Source organism: Rattus norvegicus, chromosome 1, assembly GCF_021556685.1.
Source record: "Rattus norvegicus strain SHRSP/BbbUtx chromosome 1, alternate assembly SHRSP_T2T, whole genome shotgun sequence".
Classification (NCBI taxonomy): domain Eukaryota; kingdom Metazoa; phylum Chordata; class Mammalia; order Rodentia; family Muridae; genus Rattus; species Rattus norvegicus.
In genome coordinates this window covers 258,114,501-258,137,809 of record NC_141534.1, presented here as the reverse complement: position 1 = coordinate 258,137,809, position 23,309 = coordinate 258,114,501, and the positions used below count along the sequence as shown (strand labels likewise).

Genomic DNA, 23,309 nt, shown 5'->3' with positions numbered 1-23,309 from the left:
GTAATCGTATGGCAAGCTGGTACCTCAGCTTCATGGCTAGTGAGTTGTATGAGCAAGATTCAAATTCATTTCTCCTGATCTTTTTTTTAAGATTTATTTATTTATTTTGCATATGAGTACACTGTAGCTGTCTTCAGACACACCAGAAGAGGGCATCGGATTCCATTACGGGTGGTTGTGAGCCACCATGTGGTTGCTGGGATTTGAACTCAGGACCTCTGGAAGAGCAGTCAGTGCTCCTAACCACTGGGCCACCTCTCCAACCCTCATTTCCCCTGATCTTAGTTTGCACTCTCAGCTTTTTTTTTTTTTTTTTTTTTTTTTTTTTTTTTTTTTTTTTTTTTTTTTTTGGTGATAAGGAACAACGGAAAGATACAGAGTGACCATGTTGATAGAACCCCAGAATAGGTTCCTTCCATTCCACCTAATCCATGAAAAGACCTTGGGAGTTTTCTATGTGGATGAGTAGGAAAGAGCATTCCAGGTAGGGATCGGCACACAGTTCAGGATTGCAGTAGCTTCTCAGTGCAGTGTTTGGAGAGGAGTAGATGGGCTTGGACGGTTAGAGAGCAGGGTACAGGAGGAAAGGTGAGAGTGGAAGGAAAGATTGCCTGAGAGAACGTGGACAGTGGAAGAGTGCTTGGACGGACCTATGCTTACAACCGTAGAGTTAAAGGACGCCGCATCTGTCCACCCAACCTTTTACCTGGCTTACAGTGCATGTTCTTGACCCACTCTCCATGCTAACCTGTGCTTATTCCTTCCACAGTTAGGAATACCTGTGCCCCAGGAAGTCTTCTCCATGGCTTTGCTTTCTCTGCAGTTTGCCTTTTCTCCACCTGCTTCCTCCTTGAGTGTACTGAGGTTAAGAGTGGTGAAGATGATGAGAAGAAGCTTAGGCAGAAGGAAACCCACCCTCGTGTGGATTTACTTTCTCCAAGCCTGTATCCATGGATATGGTCCAGATTTTCTTCCCCATTTCCTTTTTCAGTTTGGTATTTGGAGCATCAAGTCCTTTTTAGGTGAACGTGTCTGCTCCCGGCTGGGCAGCAGGCCAGGCTGCTGCTCCCACTTCTCATTATGTATGGCCTCTCAGCAGCATGTGGCCAAGGAGGAGCAGAAAGCAAAATGAATTCTTACCATTTTAGACAAGTTTATAATCCTCATGGTGAAGTGTGAAGAAATATGGAGTACAGAATCTGGGTCAGCAGTGGGCAAGCTTCTTTGTGTGAGCACTATATGTACTGAGTAATGGGGAAAGCTGCTTGTCCAAGGGGTGACAGTCTCACTGCGAGCAGGAAGTGGTAGGAGAAAACCCCAAGCTAACCAAGCAACCAGCCCTTGGTCTGCTGTGTTCTTGTCACTCCTCTGCTTACCACAGCATTGGAGAGGGAGGAGAAGGGAATCCAGGAAAAGAAACTCTTCAAAATTACTCTTACATGGAAAACTCAAGCCTACCCCACTTCTTTTTTGAGACAGGGTCTACAAAAGGTACAGGAGAAAGGGAAAATCAGGAGAAGGCAGGGCTGTCTTTTCTTAGAATAGGAAACCACTGTGTGCATGAGGGAGCTACCCCAAGAAGCAGTAAATCTGGAGTCATTCTGCCAGTGTGTATTTTTAAGGATGTAACAGTTGTTAAATTTGTTTTTGTTTCTTTTCTTTTTTAGACAGTCTTGTAATGTAACCCAGGCTGGCCTCAAACTGTCCAGCTTCCTGCCTCAGCTTTCTGAGTGCTGGGATCATAATGTACTTTGTCTCCCTTGGCACCTGCCACTTGTTAAAAATATCATTGTGCTTGGTACCATTATAGTGTGAGTCATAGGGGTTGGGGATTTAGCTCAGTGGTAGAGCGATTGCCTAGCAAGCGCAAGGCTCTGGGTTCGGTCCCCAGCTCTTAAAAAAAAAAAAAAACCTCTATAGTGTGAGTAATTGTGAGCACAAGGCTGACAGAGCACCTGTTGGGTGACTGGAGACAGCGAGAGAGCCTAGGAGCAGAGCTGGAGTGAGGTGTGCACCCCGTAAGTAAGGCAGAGAGCAGCAGGGGCATGGCTAGGCGCTGAGGAAGCATGTCAGCAAGGAGCTACCCTGGAGTAGCTCAGTGTGGTCACTGTCCACAACAGCTAAGGCGTGTGTTTGCCAAGGACCAGCCCACATGGGTGGTCTCAGACAGGTGGCCTCCAGCTATCCTTGTTGGCTGCAACATAACTTTAGCAACTGGGACCTAATCACTGTAAGTTCTAGGGAGAAATCAATAGAAGCTTTACAGGTTGGGTAATGTTTTAGACTAATTTTTTAAGATTGACTCAAATGAGTTGGCAGATGCCAGCCACACCAAATGAGACCGTGCCATCATCTCTAGAAAACAAGGAAATGACTTAGAAACCGGAAGGATACTTTGTTTGAAATTTGTATCACTTGGTAGGCAGTTTCAGTACATTTTTTTTTCTTGAGGGTAAGAGAAAAATATTTAAAATTTGTTGTTGTGTATATTAATTTATATTTTACCTTTTATTTTTTGTGATTGCTGACTCGTGTGTGTGTGTGTGTGTGTGTGTGTGTGTGTGTGTGTGTGTGTTATGGTGAACATAAAAAAATCAGCCATTCATGTAAGAAGTTGGTTCTCCTGCCTTGATGAGGCAGAATGTCTCTATTGTTTCTGCTGTACTGTACTGGCTCGCCAGGCTCTGGGTGATTCTGTCTTCTCCTCATAGCAGCTTGTGTTCATGTGTGCCATTGCATCCAGGGTTTCTCTCCTGGGTCCAGGGTTGAAGCTCGGGTTACCAGGCCTGTGTGAGAAGAGCCTTTATCTGCTGAGCCATCTCCCTGGCCTGATGGCTTGTCGTCTTGAGACAGAAGTCTTGCAGCGTAGCTTTGGACGGTGTAATATTTTCTTGTAAAAACATTTTATTTTATGTGTTTCACCTGCATGTATGTGCACTTAGTGCCCAAGAAGGCCAGAAGGGGGAATTGGACCTCTGGGAACTCGAGTTAGAAATGAATGTTAGCTGCCATGTGGTTGCTGGGATTTAAACCTGAATCTGCTGAAACAGCTGTTTAGTCCCACGCCTAGTGTTTTCTGTGTAGTCCAGGCTGACCTTGATTACTGGCATGTGCCACCATAGCTGGCTTAACTCTGGCCGTCAGTCTACATACGGAGTGAGCAAGCACACAATGTGTGTGTCTTTGCTGTGTCCTTTAGCCTGTCTCTGGCTCTCACCTCTCAGGGAGGTCGGTTAGTGTTCTTTCTGTTTTCACCTTCGATAGAGGCCCCTAGAGTAGCTACCCTTAAGGTAGCTTATTCAGTAGCAGATTGGTACCCACAGGGCAGTGCAATTGGTGTCCCAGGCATCCTTGCCTTATATTAAGGGCACAGCACCTACCTCAGGAAGTATCCTCTACTTGAAGCTGCCATTCAGTTGAAGTGGCCTTGAATATATTAGAAAGCTTCAGTAAATCAAAGGAGATGGGCAAGGCCACTTCCTGCAGTGCTGTTTTGCCTTGCTTATTTGGTTCTGCTTTCACTTTCTCTCTGTGGAACAGTTCTCACAGAAAGGAACTTTTCAATTTGCTTAAAACCAATGGGTTACCTGGCACAAGTGTGCTAAGAACCTTAGAACATAAGCACAGCAGGATTTAAGTAGCAGTTCAACCAGTGTTTGGTGAATGGGTGATACAAAGCACTGGCTTGAGCTGGGACAGTGGCCTGTACCTATAACCCTAGGTTTAGGAAAGGTGAAGGCCAGCCTGGGCCATGAGCAGACCCTCCTGCAGCAATCAGATAAAAACATGACGTCACTTGAAGCAGCCTGGAGACTTCCCCTAATCCATTAGGGACCTCAGTTCAGGCAAGATCATATTTTTTTCTTCCTTATAGAGAAGAATTTCAAGACAAGCCTATATGTAGTAGATTTGGAGTTTAGTAAAATTCCTTCCCTCCTTCCCTCCCTCCCTCCCTCCCTCCCTCCCTCCCTCCTTCCCTCCCTCCCTCCTTCCCTCCTTCCCTCCTTCCTTCCTTCCTTCTTTCTTTCCTTTTGTTCCCTGCCTCCTTTGTTATTATTATTGTTGTTGGTAGTTTTGTTTTGAGGCAGGATCTCATGTATCCGAGGTTGGTCCAAACCCACTTTGGGTCATTTCTTGACCCTCTTTGTAAAGGAGAAATAAGCAGAGGAAAAAAAAAAAAAAAGAGGACCTGGAATGATGGTTCACACTTTTAATCCAAGCACCTGAGAGGCAGAGGCAGAGGCAGAGGCAGAGGCAGAGGCAGAGGCAGAGGCAGAGGCAGAGGCAGAGGCAGAGGCAGAGGCAGAGGCAGAGGCAGAGGCAGAGGCAGAGGCAGAGGCAGGAGGATATCTGTGAATTTGAAAGTCTACATAATGAGTTCCAGGGCAACCAACGCTACACTGTGAGACTCTTTCTCAAAGAAACAGAAAAAAACAGTGCTAACTGTGCTCTGAGAGGTAAAAGCCAGAGAGACCAGCTCAAACAGTAGCTCTCAACCTGTGGCTTGTGATGACTCCTTTAAGAGTCAGATGGCCCTTTTACTGGGGTTGCCTAAACCACCAGAAATCACAAACATTTACATAACAGTTCAAACAGTAGCAAAATTACAGATATGAAGTAGTCATGAAAATAATTTTATGATTGGGAGTTACCACAACATGAGGAACTGAATGAAAGGGTTGAAGAGTTTGGAAAGTTGAGAACCACAGAGCAAGAGGAATTAAAGTGCCTAATCACATAGCAATACAAACCCAATGAAGGGTGTTTGTTACTCATTATGTAAGCTAAAGTTCATTACTTGGCATCCTTCTGCTCCACCTACACAGTGCTTCGGTTACAGATGCTTGCCAGTGTGTCCAGTGTATACAGTACACAGGATTGAACTAGGCTGCACTCATGTTAGGCAAGCTAGGCAATTCAGCCCCAGCGTCTGGAAATATTTTTTATAAAATAGATATTAAGCCCAAGATTTAAGAGCAAATATTGGGCAAGAAGTTAAAGACTTGAAAGCATGGGTGTGTGTGTCCCCAGGAGATAGCCTTTGTAACTCAGAGTAGCCAGCTGGACTGTTTGATGGCTTTTGAAACAATTTTCTTGAGAGGGTTGCCAGAAATATAAATGAGATGCTATGTGAATAAAATCATTTCTAGAATACAGGGATGTAGTGCAGAGTTAGGACATCTCTACTGAAACAAAATTAATTTTGAGACCCCCAGAAACATGTGGGATGGAATATGGTCCTACCCAAGGTCATACATAGTCAGGCCTTAGTCTTGGTTCATTGCTGTTTTAGAATTATCTGTGTCAGTAACCTCTTGCTTCTCAGCCGGGGTGAGTGGAGTGAGAGATTGTCTTTCCGTGTCCTCATAATTTTTTCCTATATTTTTTCCCTGCCTCATTAGCCCTGGCTCCATTTCAAGTTCAAGGGTAGTCTGGGCTACATGAAACTCTGTTTCAACAAAACAAAACAGGCTGGGGATATAGTTCATTTGGTAGAAGAGTTGCCTAGCATGCATGAAGTTCTGGGTTTGATCTCTAGCACCTCCACAAAACAAATACCAGTGCGTGGGAAGTGAAGCCAGGAAGATCAAGAGTTCAAGGTCATTCTTAGCTATCATATTAAGTTGGAGGCGAATTTGTACTACATGAGATCCTGTCTCAAAACAGCAAATGAAACATTGTGTTGTTGTGATGTGTATAACTGAAGAGTCCGGTGACTGCACTGTGACACTTGTTGTGATGTGTGTAACTGAAGAGACTGGTGACTGGTGACTGGGCTGTTACAGTGTGTTGTTGTGACATGTGTAACTGGAGAGACTGGTGACTGGGCTGTTGGCCTCTGTGGCTGCTGCAGCACTTGCAGCTAATTCCTTGGTTTGTGCAGCTAAGGAGCTGGATTTGTGTGTGCTTCTGGCATCCCTAGGCTGGTGTTTGTTTCCATTCATGTTGGCCTGGAACTTGCTGTGCCTTTAGAGGCCAGAAAGTGTCAGGTCCTGGAGCTGGAGTCCCAGGTAACTCTAAGCTGCTCTGTGTAGGTACTAGGATTCTGTTGAAGCCTTTGGAAGATCCTGGAACCTGCTGAGCCATCTCTTAAAACTGAATTTGATCTAGAGTCTTAATGTCTTTAATTTTTTTATATTCAATCCATTCCTCTTTTAAAATTTTTTTAATTAAAAACGTTTCATGTGTATGGGTGTTTTGCCTGCATGTACTTTGCATAGCACATATATGCCTGGTATCTAGAGAAGCCAGAAGATGTTGGATCCCTTGGAACCAGACTTACAGACAGTAGTGAGCTGCCATGTGGGTGCTGGGAACTGAACCCAGGTCTTCTGGAAGAGCCATTGAGAGCCCCTTCAGTGTACAGACCTCTAAGAGACTGTAGCCCCATTGATAGCACAAATTGTGTGTGTGGTGGTTGGGGAATTGGGGAGTCGGTTTGAGGGTGTGAAAGAGACTGACAGGAAATTCAATAGGATTATCTTTTTTTTTTAATTAATTTATTTTTTTAACCTCAGTCTTAGTGACCCCAGCAAAGCTGCCTCCCTACAGGAAGAGTACGGGGAGCTGTGCTGGATTCTGAAGCTCGTCCGGTTTTCTTTGCATTGCAGGCGGTGTGTCCAAGTAGTGCACAAACTGCTGTGTTACCAGAAGAAGTGTAGAGTTCGCCTGCATTACACCTGGCGGGAACTCTGGTCAGGTAACGTTCCTTCTCCAGTTCGTCCTCTTCCTCTGTGTGTTCTGTGGATCCCTAGGCTCAGGCTCAGACTGTTAGTAGCCCGTTTAGCCTCAGTTTCCTAGAATATTCTGTTTTCACGTATACTATCTATTTTTAACATTTCAGTCTTATTTGAGTCTAGACTTCAGTATGCTGTGTGGTCCATACTTGCTTTCCTGTTCCTTCTCCTTCCCTGTGTCTTGTCTGTCTGTCAGCCTTTAGAAACAGTTGACGGTTCCTTGCGTTCTCAGCCTAAACTATTAGCTTGTGTAGAGTGCTTGCCTCGTAAGCATAAGGCCCTGGGTTTGACCCTAAGCAGTGAGAAAAAAGGGAAAAGAAAAAATTTCAAGAAGGGGTATAACTTGTTAGCCAGGCGTAATGGTACAAACCTGAATTCTCAGCACTGAAGGGAGAGGCAAGTGGATCTTTCTGAGTTCTAGGCCAGCCTGGGATACATAGTGAATTCCAGGCCATCTGGTGCCCTGTCTTAAGAAACAAACCAACCAAACAAAAGTGTCTTGAATCTCAGTTATTATGGCTTTGTGTAACAGCAAGGAGGAATCAGTGCAAACTTGGATTCTCACCCACTTCCATTTGGTAGCAGCATATGGACTATAGGGAAGCTGCTGTGTGTTTCCTCAAGATGAGTAATCTCAGAAGGAAGGGCATTAGGCGGATGGAGATGGGGGCGGAGAGATGGGGGGAACCCTGTTCTTTTGTTACATCTGGCATTATTACTGTTTACAGACTGTGTAGATGGTACCACTCCCCCTGTGCCAGAGACAAAACAGAAAATTACAATGTTTACTTTTGTCTTTATATCCATTTGGTAACCCAGTAAAGTCACTGCCACCCCTGCAGGCGGGAAGTGGCTCTTCTCTGAGGGCACAGTTAATGCTAGGCTTGTCACCATTTCTTTTGTGTGACTAAATTGGAGGTTTGGGAAAGCAAAGATTGTCCTCTGAGGCAGTTGCTTGCTGATGTCCTGTGGCTTTTGTGACCTGATGGGATAATAGTTTTCTCCAGATGATTACAGTGATGAGTGGCTGCCCTCCGGTGGGATGTGTCTCTGTTTGCTGAGCAGAGGAGAACATGTTAGTGTCAGGGGCTCTGTAAGATACAGGCCAGGAGCCCAGCCCCTTCTGTGGAATTCATCTCCCTTATTGTGACACATGCTTTCCTCCCAGCTTAATTTGGCTTTCTAAATTTAGTCCTCCATAATGGGAAGTAGAGATCTTTAATTAATGGATTAGCAAGTTTTTCAGCAGTTACTGTGTATGACAGTAAAGGGGAGGGCAGGAGAGCCATACCAATGGGGCGACAGCGGCAATTTTAGTCTGAGTTTTAGGACAGAAGAATATAGTCGGAGGGTTTGAGGTTGAGGGTGTGCTAGAAGAGATATTGAAAGAGATTTGTGTGTGTTGTTTGAGACTGAGTCTTGCTCTGTAGCCCTGAACTCAAGGCCGTCTCCCTGTCTCAGCCTCCCAGATGCTGGAGTTATAGGCATGTGCACCACATAGAGTAGTAATATAATTATAGAGCTCTGAAAGCCTAGAATGTAAAAGGAAATGAAAACAGTACAGACTCGTGTACTTGGGGCAGGTGTAGGACGTAGAACACATGCCTGTGGTTAGAGACTGCCGTGAGACCATGTTTCAGGTAGTGTTTAGGATTCTGTGGAACAGCAGTTGTCTACGGCTTCTGGCTCTCATATAGTTTTATTCTTTCTTTTTTTGGTCATTTTTGCCCTGGCCCCTGTGGACCAGTTAGCTGGTCCCTCTTCCCTCATCCCCTGTCCCACTGTGTGCTGCCTGCTGCTCTCTACTCTGCCCTGCTGTGTTTTCCTCAGGCCTCTCAGGCTTCCGACTGTTCTGCTTCTGTGTCATATTTCCAATCACCGTTTTCTTTTTATTTGTTTGTTTACTATTTATTTATTTATTTATTTTTCGAGACAGGGTTCCTCTGTATAGCCATGGTTTCTCTGTGCTTTGCTCTGTAGACCAGTCTGGCCTTGAACTCAGAGATCTGCTGTTAATCCCATTGAAGGAGAGTAAAGACCATTACGCAAATTCTTTTATTGGAAGTAAGCAAGTTTTACTCCCTGTCACACAGGGCTGTTTCCTTAAAGCAGGGTTTGAAAGAACAGCATGGAACATAGGAGAAAATGGGATTGACAGAACAGGGATGACTTTATTTTGTAACAGGATGACTTCTGATCTTAAGATGGAGGAGGCCATCACCCCTGCCTGCCTCTGCCTCCCAAGTGCTAGACTTCCCCGTAGGCGTAACTATAACTGAAGGAGGCCTAGCAGTGATCAGTTTAATTAGTAAAGAAAAAAACTATTCTTTATCCTGTGTTGATTGGTTGACTTTATGTCTTTGAGAACTTTCTGTTGTATTCTGCTCGGTGATCACTTGCTGTCTTGATTAATGTTCAACTGTCGTTTGTGTGTTAAAGGGAGTTATGGAGGAGCACCATTAGTGACTGCTTGTTTCTAAGGCATAGATGTTTGTGCTTTGTGAGGTTAGTATCACATTTATTTATTGATTGATTGATTATGTGTGCACGTTACCCATGTTTGTGAAGATGACAGGACAACTTACTGGAGTCATCTGTCACCTTCTGCCATTTGGAACCCAGGGATAAAGCTCAAGTTGTCAGGCTTGGTGGCGAGCGCCTTTACCTTCTGAGCCCTTCTTCACTTGTAGTGACGGAGTGAGCTCTCCTCTAACCCTGCTTCTGTGTGTTCATACATGGCGTATACCATGAGGTGAGGAGCAGCAGGTGTTACGGAAAGCTGCAGAACACAGTGCTCCAGCCAGTGCAGTGAGAGCCCATGGTAATGTGTAACAGCGCATCCAGTGAGTACAGTGTGGCTGTGTTGGATCCACCCACTCCTTGGCTGCCACTACCCTCATGTTGGAATGCCCATGTTTTCATTCTCTCTTTGCTTCTAGAGTTATGGTTTGAGGGAGGTGTGTGAAACTCATCATGGAAAATAAACCAGTGTAGATAAATGCTGCCCATGTATAGGTTATGAATTATAAATGAGTTTTATTTATAAATAAGAGTGTAAGGCATGTAATGTTAGATTGAACAGCCAGAAGCTTTTGAGCTTATGGAAGATAGTCAGGGTCCAGATGCCTCTATGTTTGGAATATGGGTGCTCAGTGGCACTATATTTCTTCAGTGTTAATTTTTATTTTTGTGGTTGCTCTTTGTTTTGGGGGAAGATTGCCAGAAGTCTCCAAAATTCCTGAAATGAATTTCCAAAGAAGCAGATGTGGGAGAGGAAAATGGCAGCTGTATTAACTGTGGCCCAGGTCCACTTATGCCTTTCCCTGCAGTTGGCTTCACATACACAAGCCCTGACCCACTCCCTGCTGTACTCTTTATACAGTGGCTGTTGCCATGGTGTCTGAATGTGTAGGAGGACATCTGTGGAAGAAGGAAGTCCTGTATGTCTGCTCTGCCCTTCTTTTTAGGAACCATTGTTTTCCCCTAGATGTAGACAGTTTGGGAATCCTCTTATGATCTTTAAATGCCAGTCTCTGAGCAAAATCTTATCTGAAACTCATCTCTGATGAAGACAGAAAATGAGATTTGGGGATCAGATGCCACAGTTTTTTATCTTTGAAACCAGAATGAAACATCTGTGTATTCATATGCTACATAGAATGTCAGGGAGTTCCTGAACCCTGTGAGACTCAGCCAGGATCTTATATTTTTGGTTGTGAGCCAAGCCTTTAACGGCTGAGCCATCTCTCCAGCCCCTCAGCCATGATCTTAAATGGGAAAAAAAATAATGGCCCTATCCTGGTGTCTAGTCAAGCTTTTTTTGTTAACCCATCATGCTGGCCTTATCTATGTGGACTTTTAGCACCATCTTCTCTCTGAACACTTTTTTTTTTTTTTGAGAAAGGGTCTTACTATATCACCAGGCTGTCCTGGAGTACACCGTGTAGACCGTGCTGGTCTCAGACTCAGACTCCACCTGCCTCTGCCTCCTGAGTGTTGCAGTTAAAGGCATGCACCACCATAGCCAGCTTCTTTCTGAACTTTCTGAGGCTATAGATAATTTTCTTTGTTGTGTCTAATTTCTTGTTTGTCCCTATGGCACTTTGGGCCATGTATGTATGTATGTATGTATGTATGTATGTATGTATGTATGTATGTATTTAGAGTCTTGTGTGGGTTCTGGGATCTGAACGTGGGTCTTTCTGGAAGAGCAGCAAGTACTCTTAAGCACTGAGCTAGCTCTCCAGCCCTGACTACATGGCTTTTAATAAGGATGTAGAAAACATTTGAGTAATAGATTCACAAATGACAGTGTAGACATTTCACTAATAATGAATTAACAGTCACCTAAAACAACACAGTGTTGTGCGTCTACCTTAAAACAACAGCAGCAGCAGGACCAGACGTGGTTGCTGTAGTGCTTCTGATGGGAGCTGCTCGGCATCTCTGGGTACAGCAACCCCGACTAAGATTTATTGGAATCATTGAGCTGCAAGGAAGTAGAGCCTGTTCTCCTCCCTTTGTGTGCTTCTTCCGTAGAAACAGATGAATGCATTACTTTTAACCAAGTGAAGAATGGAGACTGATGACTTCGAAGCCATTAACCAAAGAATAGGAGAAGCTTGCAGTTGTTGGGAAGGAGCTACTTGAGCAGAGCCTCCTAGAGACAGCTTATTTTACTTCCACAGTAGGCAGAAGGAGCACTGGGAAAGCAGCTTGCATCTAAATATGTGGTTTCCACAGTCTGAAAACATGGTTTAAAGGCGGGTTTATGCTGGGATTCTCTATTCAGCATTTGTCTGTAGATCAAAGTCCTTACCCCTTCACTATGCCATGTCTCAGGGTGAGAAGCCAGCCATAACTTAAATCCCTATTCTGGGGGGAAAGGAGCAGAGACACAAAAGGGTTAAGTGACTTAGAAAGGATTACGGAGCCAGATACCAAACAGTCATGGTTGGAACTTAGAGTTCCTGACTTCTATGCTGAGATGTAGATCACTAGGCAACATTTACTCCCTGCAGGAAGGAAGGTCCCAAAGCCCCCAAAACAATCTGTTAAGCTTCACTGTGCTACATAGCATCCCAAGCATTTAGCTTTGCAGAAGGGAAATGGTACATGGTCTGACCTTTTAGGTACCTACTGGGAACCATGGAACACCCAGAGAGCGTCACAGCTTTCCGGATCCAGCTGGCTCTCTCATCACTGGCACAACCTGTGCCTTCATGGTTAGGAACAATTTGAGAGCCTGTTGTTGGAAGCTATGTTGTTGTGGGTGTTACAGGGAAGCGATTTTTTTTTTCTTTTGGTTTTTCAAGACAGGGTTTCCTCTGTGTAGCCTTGACTGTCCTGGAACTCACTCTGGAGACCCTTGAACTCAGAGATCCACCTGCCTCTGCCTCCTGAGTGCTGGGATTAAAGGCATGAGCCACCACCAGCCAGCTCAGGGCTGAACTGTTGGGTGTATTTCATTATCTGGCAGCCGTACTGTAGGTATGGCTTTGGCAGCCCTTCCCAAATGTAGTTTCTTACCTGTGAGCATTTAGTTGTCTGCTTCCTTTGGTTTAGTTTGTTTTTAAACTGTAATTTGATGTGATTATAGACTTATAGGAAGTTGCAAAAATAGTAAAAGTATACCTTTCCCCAGCCTCCTCTCAAAATAGTACAAGTACACCTTTCCCTGGCCTCCTCCAAAGGGAGCATCTCAGACAGCCACTGACTCCTTTTAGTTTTTTTTTTTTTTTTTTTTTTGGAGCTGGGGACCGAACTCAGGGCCTTGTGCTTGCTAGGCAAGCGCTCTACCACTGAGCTAAATCCCCAACCCTCCTTTTAGTTTTGAAGAGGTTCTTCAGGTGGGAAAGAATATAGTGTGCTTGTGAAAATTATCTAGCCCAGCACTCAGGAAGAGGAGACAGGAAGGATGGAATTGATTCTAGGGCTCAGAGTCAGGAGGAGGAGGGAGTTCAGAAATTGAAGGTTGAGGGTGAGCTGTGTGATGGTTGAGCAGGTAGCCCTTGCTGCCAAGTACAGAGTTGGCTTTCAAAAGTTGTTCTCTGACCCCCACACTCAGTAACAAACAGGTAAACAAACAAACAAACGAACAAAGGAAACAAAGGAAAAGGGCCAGGGTTCAGCTGTCCCAGGCCATCAAGGCCTGTTGAGGCAGAGGAGATTAAAGATTCTTAGAAAGGTTTGCACGGTGGTGGACATGAGGGGAGATTTCTGAACTATTCGCTCTTAGCAAGCTAGCTACCTGTGAGAGAGAAAAACAAAACCATTTCCCACACTTACTTTAAAATATTTGCGGATTTAGGGGAGCATATCACAAAATAGAAAGCTGCATGCACCCTTGAGACTCCTTTCGTGTCCATGTGTGAAAGACAGACTTTCCTCCATGGGTAACCAAGTTCTTAAACTTAGAGTGTTTTTGTGCAAGTTCCTTAGGTGTCTCCTCATTTTCTATTGCTTAGTTGTGAATAGTCTGTATGGTATAGAAAAAGACTAGTAGGGAACTCTTTTCCTTGTTAGATCATTACATTTGACTAAATCTAAAGCTTAAACTATCTGGAATCCTCTTTTATTCTCTCAGAAACTTGACAGAAGGCAAAGATAAGAATCAAGGAGAAGGCAGGCATCCCAGCTCTCAGGAGGCAGAAGCAGGCTAGCCTGGTCTACATAATTAATTGCAGGACAGCCAGGGCTATACAGAGAAAATCCAGTTTTAGGGGAAAAAATGGAAAAAGATTCTCACATAGAGGCTAAAGCTCTGAAAGAGCCAGGAATTATTTTTCTCCTTTCTTTGCTTGTGAAAGTCTCTTTATATAAAGAGAAGTTACCGTCCACAGGCCAGTCAGTCAGTGTCTTGTCAGTTCATGGGTAGGGTGAGGAGAGGAGCAGCTGCTCTTGCTACTGTGCCTGTGCTGGTTTCCCAGTCCTAACAGGACACAGAGTTGACCTCTATAAGGTGTTATCCTTCTAACCTCTTGCCTGGGCCAGACAGATGTGACACTGGTGCTCATGTAGCCTGGGAGAGAGTGACCTTTGGTCCCATGGCAGATGCAGTGTGGACATGATCTGTTCCACTGAGTGCTAAATTTCATGGAGGGAGTTTGACTGTCACTCAGTTGAATAATGCTGGGGAAAGCAGCAGGTACTGAAGGTGGTTCCCAGCATGCTTAGTGATGGGGAGCTGCACAGAGGTCCTATGTTGCCCCAAGTCTAGGCTCTATATACTCCCTCTTCCTCTCTCCTTTTTCCTTCTTTTTCTCCCTCTCTTTTTTCCTTTTTTAAAAAAGGGCTTCCATTTTCTCTTTAATTATTTTCATGTGTATGGGAGTTTTGCCAGCTTGTTAAGTCTGTACACCACATGTGTGCAGTACTGCTGGAGCCCAGAAGAGGGCATCAGATCCTCTGGAATGGGTGCTAGGAATGGCTGTGAGCTAGCTGCCATGTGGGTATTGAGAATCCAACCAGTTCTACCCCCACCCCTCTTTCTCTCCCCTCCCTCCCTCCCTCCCTCCCTCTCTCCAGCCCCCTTCCTTCAGCCCCCTCCCCCCTTTCTGAGACAGGATCTCTTTCTTGGCCCTGGCTATCCTCTGCCTCCTGAGTGCTGAGATAAAAGGTATGCAGCCGGCCTCTTTAGTCACTTTAGAGACACAGGGTTTTGCTAACCCCAAGCCCATGCTCTCCTTCAGTGGTAAGCAACTGTCTTGCCTCTGCTTCCCCTGGCTAGAATTATAGAGGTTCATACAGGCTGAGCCTGGGAACTTCAGTTTAAAAGTTCATTCATGATGAAGAAGAGGGTAGGTGGTAATTGGAAGGTTGCATCCTCCCAAGTAAACAGGATGGGAAGTGACTAAGAACATTGTTTTCCTTTTTAGTAGATATACATTCATAGGAGGGAAATAGAGAAGTCTGACTTCCATTTAAGAACGATTTGTTCTACTGACTTGTGTGCTCTGTTTACCCGGAGACTCGGAGCACCAGCAAATGCCGTGGAACTGTTTTGTTTATAGTGGATTCTTTTGCTGCTGTGTTGATGAGGTGCTTAGATACACAGACAAATGGATGAATTTTTAAAATTAATCTTTTAATTAAATATTGTGTTCTCATGTATCTAGCACAGGCTTGAACACACTGTGTACCTGAGAATGATCTTGAGCTCTTGACGCCTTCCTTTACCTTCCAGTGCTGGGGTACAGTCAGAGCACCACATTAGAAACCTGTATTTTGGCGGCATCCAGTGTAATTTAAAGTGATTCAGTTGGGAGGTATTTCCTTTTTACTCTTTTCTGCACCATTCTTTTTTCTTTTAATGTAACATTTCTTTCTATTTTTTTTTTTTTTTTGGTTCTTTTTTTCGGAGCTGGGGACCGAACCCAGGGCCTTGCGCTTCCTAGGCAAGCGCTCTGCCACTGAGCTAAATCCCCAACCCCTTCTTTCTATTTTTAAAAAATATTTATTTTATTTATATGAGTACACTTACACTGTTGCTCTCTTCAGACACACCAGAAGAGGACATTGGATTCCATTACAGGTGGTTGTGAGCCACCATATGGGTGCTGGGAATTGAACTCAGAACCAATGGAAGAGTGGTCAGTGCTCTTAACCGCTGAGCCATCTCTCCAGTCCCTTCTGCACTGATCTTGATTGACGGTGAGCCTGCTGCTCACTCACTGCTGGTGTCCTTGGGTGATTGGTGACTTTTCTCCGGGGATGCTGGAATTGGCTGGAGTTCATGGGGCCTCTAGGGTTTTGGTGGCTTTAGCTTGTTATATCAGTGCTATTTTTAGCTTCTCCTCGGCTTCTTTTTTTTTTTTTTTTTTTTTTTTGGTTCTTTTTTTCGGAGCTGGGGACCGAACCCAGGGCCTTGCGCTTCCTAGGTAAGCGCTCTACCACTGAGCTAAATCCCCAGCCCCCCTCGGCTTCTTTCTTAAGCAAGTGAGATACTGTTATTGCCTGTCTATTGGTCACTGAAATTATGCATCTCCCTGTGCTGTGATTTGAGCTCAGTGGCACCCAGTCCTAGCTTCGTACCACACCACAAAATAGACTCTTGCCTCCCATTGTATCCTTTCCTCTTCATTGTGGACAGAAGCCATGCAGACAGCTCTCTCTGCCCTATTTCTGTAGAGACACCAATTTGTGCTCAACTGGAGTCTGTCTCCTTCCTGTCTTTAATTTTATTTAAATGTCACTCATTTAATTCTCACAGTTAAGCCTCCCTCTCTTCTCTGAGGCAGCAGAAGGAGGCTGAGCTACCACTCAACGTGGCTTCCTGTGGCTGACTTGTTCTCTCTCTGCACCTGGTCTGCCCTCCATGTGGGGACAGATTTTGGTCCTGGACAAGTTCCTGTATCCATTATTCATTCTGCTCCTACATGGCAGCACAATTTGCTGCTATCTTCTTTCCTTCCCCCTGAAGCCAAAGGAGGATAGAACCAAATCTGGGGAAGTCCTCATTGTGTAGAGCACATGAGTACTAAGGACAGCTCATTAAGTTCAGAGCCTTGTTCTCTGCTTTGTGATGGGAGCCTATGAAGGCGCGAGGTTTTCAAGGGGTGGTACTGAACCCTCTATTTGGCCGGTGGGTTGGCTGCTGCTGTCTTTAAGTATTGACTTGGGAACCTAAAACAGTACCATAATAGTCTTGGCTCAGCGTTCTAGAGCTTAGACACTGTATTTCTAGACAGTGCGAGTGCCTGTGCACACCAGTGCGAAGTGCACACCTCACTGGAAAGGAACGGAGGCTGAAGCTACTTAGGAGACAGCTACTTGCCTCCAGCAGTATCAGAAGAGCCAGGTTCTGGACAAACACCCAGAAACCAAGATTACAAGGACTCTTGTAGAAAATGACTTTCTGATAACAAATAAGTATATTCAAAGCAGCTACTTACCTTCAGTTTATCTATGGTGTAAACTCGGTTCTTGTGTGCATGTGGCTGTGGAGGGTGGAAGACTTTTTCATTCGGTCCGGGTTGGAGTGTTTGGAGCCAAGTATCTAGAGCTTTGCTAGTAAATGAGAGGCTGGACTAGAAGTCAAACTCAGGGTCCCTTAAGATACATAAGGTATTGTTGGCATCTGAAGAGCTTAGTTAGCTTTGAGCCCAACCCTGACTTTTTTCTTTCTTTCTTTTTGAAACAGTTTCATGTAGCCTAGGCTGGCTTTGAATTTCCTGTGTAGGTGAGACCATCCTTGAGCTTCTGATCCTTCTGCCTCTACCTGCTGGGATACAGGCTTGTACCACAACATCAAGTGAGGGGTTTCTATTCTACTTTGTCTCTTTGAGTTTGACTACTCAAGTCGTTCCTAGTAAGCGAAATTTAGTTCTTTTTTTTTTTTAAATCTTTATTTATTATATACATTGTAGCTATCTTCAGACACACCAGAAAAGGGCATCAGATCTCACTACAGATGGTTGTAAGCCACCATGTGGTTGCTGGGATTTGAACTCAGGACCTCAGGAAGAGCAGTCGGTGCTCTTAACCACTGAGCCATCTCTCCAGCCCCCGAAATTTAGTTCTTTTTTTTTTGGTTCTTTTTTCGGAGCTGGGGACCGAACCCACGAAATTTAGTTCTTAAGCCCATCCTGTTGACTTTTTTTTTTTTCTTTTCTTATTTTTTGGGGCTGGGGACTGAACCCAGGGCCTTGTGCTTGCTAGGCAAGCGCTCTACCACTGAGCTAAATCCCCAACCCCCATCCTGTTGACTCTTATGAGTAGCTTCTTCACTAACATGATTTCCTTCTTTTAAAGATGATTTTATTTTCATTTATATATGTGTTCATCTTTCTGTGTGTATATGTACATGTGTGTTCCATTGCCATCAAAGGCCTGATGCGGGTGGGTGTCAGGTCCCCTGAAGCTGGAGTCCCCTGAAGTTGGGTCCCCTGAAGCTTATACCCCACCCTCAGGGAAAAGCAGAATAGCAGGTGGGGAAGCAGGCTGCTGATTGACAGTGCTTATCTGAAATCCATTTGACCTGTGAGAGGTGGATTCAAGCCAGTCCCCTGAAGCTTATAAGAATTTAAGTTCATATAAAGAGATATGTTTTAGATATGTTAGTTAACATTACCACGTTTGTAATCTGTACTTCACATTGTAGAAAAGACAGTATATTCAGGCCTTCCAGTTATAGGAAAGCTTGGGACCCCAAATGACCTTGGCATGAATACTTTTTCTCTGTCCAGAAGATTGGGCGTAGAGATTAGACAGATGTTCTTAGCATAAGAGAAGCACTGCTAAAGTTTATTCTTAGAAGACAACCAAAGGAAATTTAAAATATTGAGCTTGTGATCATGATAATAGTAGTCAGTCCCTTACCAGCTAGATAAGAGCTTATCAGAACTCCGTTGATGAGTGTAAAGCTCTGAACTTTTGAAGCATTACATAACAATAGCATAAAGAGAAATCTGAAATAGTTTAAATTTTTGCATATGTATTAAATTACTCTCTTATACTTTTACACATTGTATTTAAACACTTTAAGACACTTTCTTAGACCTTTATAACTTGCATTTACATATATTTTTTTTTTGGTTCTTTTTTTTTTTTTTTCCGGAGCTGGGGACCAAACCCAGGGCCTTGCGCTTCCTAGGCAAGCGCTCTACCACTGAGCTAAATCCCCAACCCCACATTTACATATATTAAAACACGTTTTAGTCCTTATGACTCACATAAACTTTCATATCTTACAGGCATAAACTTTACTGTTATTTACCAACAGACACAGGTTGTTGATTACAAAGAGCAGTCATTGTAAAGTGAGTCCCTTTAACTAAAACAATCTATCTCTTTCCAGAATCTGGTAGAACGTTAACCTGAGTCTAGACCTAGCAGTAGCTCTAGGCAAGTGAGGCCTGCGTCCTGATGTTACACTTGAAGCGATGAGGAGGCAGCTGAAACCTTGGGTGCTGCCTTTGCACTGAGACATCATCACTGGCCTTGTTGTCCACCCCATCAGACTGAGAAGGGTAGACTTCTCCTGCAGACACTCACGCTAGGCAGATGGTGCAGAGGTCCCAGGGCATCATTAGTCTTTGCCACCCAGGCCCAGGAGATCCAGCAAACTGTTCTGTGGAGTAGGAGCTTTGGGGATTGGCCTGCCTTATCTAGGGAAAATGGGGCAATCAGCTCCCAGTGTCCTGCTTGTCCACAGTTTGCACAGGGTCCTGAAATGATGAAGTCAGTGCAGTGCAGTGACCGGATTTGTCACCAGGTGGCTGGATTTGGCACATTTAAAGCAATCTCCAGATAATTCTTCTGTGTCTCATCATCATCATCTTTGGAGACCTTGGTGTGGGGGGGGGGGTCACTGCTAGGATCTGGGGAACTCTGTAAGCTTTTCCCACTAAATATTTTAAATAGCATATTCAGCGGGTCTCCGAAAAGTTTTGAGGATCATTGTCTGTTAGCTATATCTAAACTAAATAGATTTGGTCATTTCTAGCTCCTTGTTTTAGGTTACAATTTGAAAACATACAGGAGGCTAAATAAGGCTGACCCCTGTAATTAATTACATTAGTTATCAGCATGGCTACAAGTATGGTTCTGAATACATTAAAGAGTTTGATTGTCACTTCTGTCTCCAACCTGAAGAAAAGAGCAACGGCACAGCGTTCTTCTCAAAGCAGTTTATTCAGGAACCTTACAGCATGCAAGCAGGAATCTTTTCTTTTTTCTCCCTTTCCTCAGCCCCCGAGCACACTCCCTTATATCCTCCCTCAACTCCGCCTCCTCAGTCCAGTCTGCGTCATCTCAGTTCATAGGTCTATGTCACATGGCCTGATCTTGCACAGTGGTGCGCCTGCGCAGCTCTCACAATGGACGTGGCTAGTTTCAGGTGTATGAGGAAGTCAGATGCTAGTCATGAGACTTAGCTGCAGTCCCGGGGGCCATCTTGGGACTGCCGCCACACCCGCTCCCCACATTTGATCATTTATAAGATGACTGACTACTAACTTGCATGACTTAATTACCTTGAACAGTTTACAATAAGGTAGTAATTTTTTTATAAGATTAGGATTTTGTAGCTTTATCTGTGTTAAATTTTTTTTTTTTTTTTTGGTTCTTTTTTTTGGAGCTGGGGACCGAACCCAAGGCCTTGCGCTTGCTAGGCAAGTGTTCTACCACTGAGCTAAATCCCCAACCCCAAGTAAATAAATCTTAAAAAAAAAAGCCTTTTCCTATTTCAACCACAGGGGTCCCTGACTTTAGTCTAAGGTTCGGTGTGAAGTATCTGCTTCTGTCTTAGTCAGCTGGTTGTTGGCCTCTTGGAGGACAGCCATGCTAGGCTCCTGTCTGTAAGAACATCATAGCATCAGTAATAGTGTTAGGCCTTAGAGCCTCCCCTGAGATGGATCCCAAGTTAGACCTGTCACTGGACCTCCTTTCCCTCAGTCTCTTCTCCATTTTTGTCCCAGCAATTCTTTTAGACAGAAACAATTCTGGGTCAGAGTTTTTGACTGTGGGATGGCAACCCTATCACTCAATTGATGCCCTGTCTTTCTACGGGAGATGGACTCTACGAGTTCCTTTTCTTCACTGTAGGGCATTTTATCTAAGCCCCCTGCTTTTGAGTCCTGAGAGTCTCTCACCTCCCAGGTCTCTTATACTTCTTTTTTTTTTTTTTTTTCTTTTTTTTTTTCTGGAGCTGGGGACCGAACCCAGGGCCTTGCGCTCGCTAGGCAAGCGCTCTACCGCTGAGCTAAATCCCCAACACCCTCTTATACTTCTATAGGGTCCCCCTACTTCCTACCTCACCCCCTGAGGTTGCATATTTCCATTTATTTTGCTGGCCCTCAGGACTTCTCTCCTGTCCCCCTGCCCATACCTAATCATTTCCCCTTCTCCCCACCCCATTCATGTTCCTCCCTCCTCCCACCACTGTACTCATAATTGTTTTCTTCCTCCTAAGTGGGATTGAGGCATTCTCACTTGGGTCCTTCTGCTTGTTAACCTTCTTGAGTTTTGTGGATTGTGTATCCTGGATATTCTGTACTTTTTTGGCTAATATCTACTTATTAGTGAGTACATACCTTGTCCTTTTGTGTGTGAGTTACCTCACTCAGGATGGTATTTTCTAGTGCCATCCATTTGCCTGCAAAACTCATGATGTCCTGTAGAAACAAATGGTCCTTACATATCTTAGGAGAGGATGCTGGGGGGGGGGCACGGAGGTGCAGTGGCCAGTGTGGGGTGTGTGCACTTGGGGCTGGTCTACTCCATCATTTCCTTTCTCTCCTATTATGTACACTCTGACTCCCACTTTACAACAGACTTTCAGATCTATGAACTGTAACCTAAAGATAGGACATTTATACAATGTAGGGGGAGACCAGACAAAAACCAACAGGACTTGGAGTGGAGAGAAGAGAAACAGGGAGTGGAGACTCTCTTTCCATTGACCTTGATCTACTGTAGCATTTGTAAAGGCCTTGAATGATACTAGACTCTAGGGTGCGGTTAGTTGGCCACATTTGGATCAGTTAGCTAAAGGATATTGAGGCGAGATTTTATTGCAAGAGTGGATAAATTTGGAGTCCTTTGGGTTGGGTGCTAGGTTGAAAGGGTGGAGTTTTTCTATAGATGAGACCATTCCCCTGGATGAGGAAGAGAGAAAGGTCCAGCGACTGTAGTTCAAGGCATCCCCAGGACTTGGTGTGTGAGAGGGACCCAAAGAGGAGTTCAGTAGGTCGTCACTGCAGTCCATGGGGTCAGGGACTGACTATCTGAGGAGGCTTGGTGCCAGGGTTTTCTAGTGAAGCCAAAATGTGAAAAATCAAGCTCAAGGATTCTGTAGCCCACAAGATTTATTGGCTATGCTTAGCTGAAGTCCTGGCTGGAGACATTTTCACCTCCCAGCCAGTCTCAGAGCTGTTCCCACGTACAAGGATCAGCAATATGTTACCTGTATTGTTGGTCCTATTGATTTCTTCAGGGGGTTTCCCCTTGTCATATCTGATTTTTATTCATTTTGAAGGAATTCATAGCTTTTCTTCTCTTGTGGAAACAAATGCACCACTTCTTCCCCAACTGTAACACATTTCCTTCCTTCCATTCTGAAGTTAGACATCCTTAATATAAACAGGCTGACTTCCTTCAGCAGGATTTTTCTGTAATCCATTGTCTCTCAGTAGTTTTTTTGTTGTTCATTAGTATTTAAAAAAAGATAAAGTCAATAAAGTATTATGTAATCTATCTCAGGGAGTCTTGTTACCCCTTTTTTGTTTGTTTAGTATGTTTTTTAAAGTACAGTTAGAGCTTTCTCCCACTGCTTGTCTTGTAGATTGTGCGGTACACCTGCAGTGTGCTTCATTGTAATATGTAAAAGATGTTCCATTTGACTAGAGACATATGTTGGAGCATTCTCAGTTTTGATTTGTACAGGTATCCCATAATTGCTGTAACTTCTAATAAATGCCTAGTTATAGAATCAGCCTTTTTGTGACTTAAAGCAATTGGCCACTTAAATCCTGAATATGTGCCTATGGTATGGTGTGTGTATTTTATTTTTTCAAACTCTGCAGAATGAAACATATATAATCTGTTGTATGATGTTGCTCTAAGGTAGCTTCAAACATAGTCTGTACTCTTAACTCAGTATATTCCAGTTCGGTGCGTTGCCATTCTAATTCCCCAAGCCTTTGTGGATTTTTTTCACTTGGTACTACCTTTTTTGCTGTTGCTGTAGGTTCCAGATTGGATTCTTCTGAAGATGCTTTATTCTGATCTAAAGACTCCTCTAACCTCTGTCCTATGGCCTGTAACCTAGCAGTCTGTCTTTCAGTCCTCTCTGTATCTAAGTCTGCTTTATTCTGATCTCTCTTAAAGAGGATATGTAAAATTATAATCATTACTAAATGTATAATTATTTTTATGCTGACAGTCAAAACAAAACTCTATGGGATCCTAATGCCTTCTTCCATAGTGTTTTCCTTTTTTTTTCTTTTTCTTTTTTTTTTTGTTTTTCCCCGGAGCTGGGGACTGAACCCAGGGCCTCACGCTTGCTAGGCAAGCGCTCTACCGCTGAGCTAAATCCCCAACCCCTTCCATTTTTTAACATGGAAAACATTTTCTTTTTTAATCTCTCCAATTCTCTCCTTTCTACAAGTACTTTATTATTTTTCTTTCTCTCCTTTCTTTCAATGTTCTTTTATTCATTTCTCTCTTATCATTCTCTAAACTTAATATCTGTTTGTCTGTTTAATTTTCTCTAAACTCTTTCCTCTAGGCAAACTTTAAAATATGATTTAACTTTATTTTACTATTTCAAACTAACTCTATCTATGAATTTTTATACCCAATTTCTTTCTTTCTTTAGCATTAAAACATAATTTCAAACATTTTTTTTTTACCTTATCAAAAGTTTGGCTGTGCTTGGATTTCTTCTTTTCTGTTTTTTTCTGGCTTCTTCTTCCCGTAGCTGTAACCAGCCATGCCCCTTCCCTTTTGCTCACAGGGGAATAGCAGTTCAGCCCTCTGGCTTAGACTGGCATGTATTCCCATGGTTTGTTTAGGGTCTTTGTGCCACCCTGGACTGGGCTGCTAGGTCTAGCAGGCTTTCCTTGTTGTTTT

The 23,309-nt window shown here is 43.9% G+C and overlaps 1 protein-coding gene across 2 annotated transcripts in view; it reads left to right on the top strand.

Annotated features, from left to right (window-relative positions):
• The window catches only part of Armh3 (armadillo-like helical domain containing 3), a 181,958-nt gene that overhangs the window by 67,783 nt on the left and 90,866 nt on the right, over positions 1-23,309 (top strand). For both annotated transcript variants that reach the window (XM_087559283.1, NM_001402549.1), the window contains 1 exon segment: positions 6,612-6,700. In XM_087559283.1, coding sequence (XP_087415409.1) covers positions 6,612-6,700 — 89 coding nt within the window.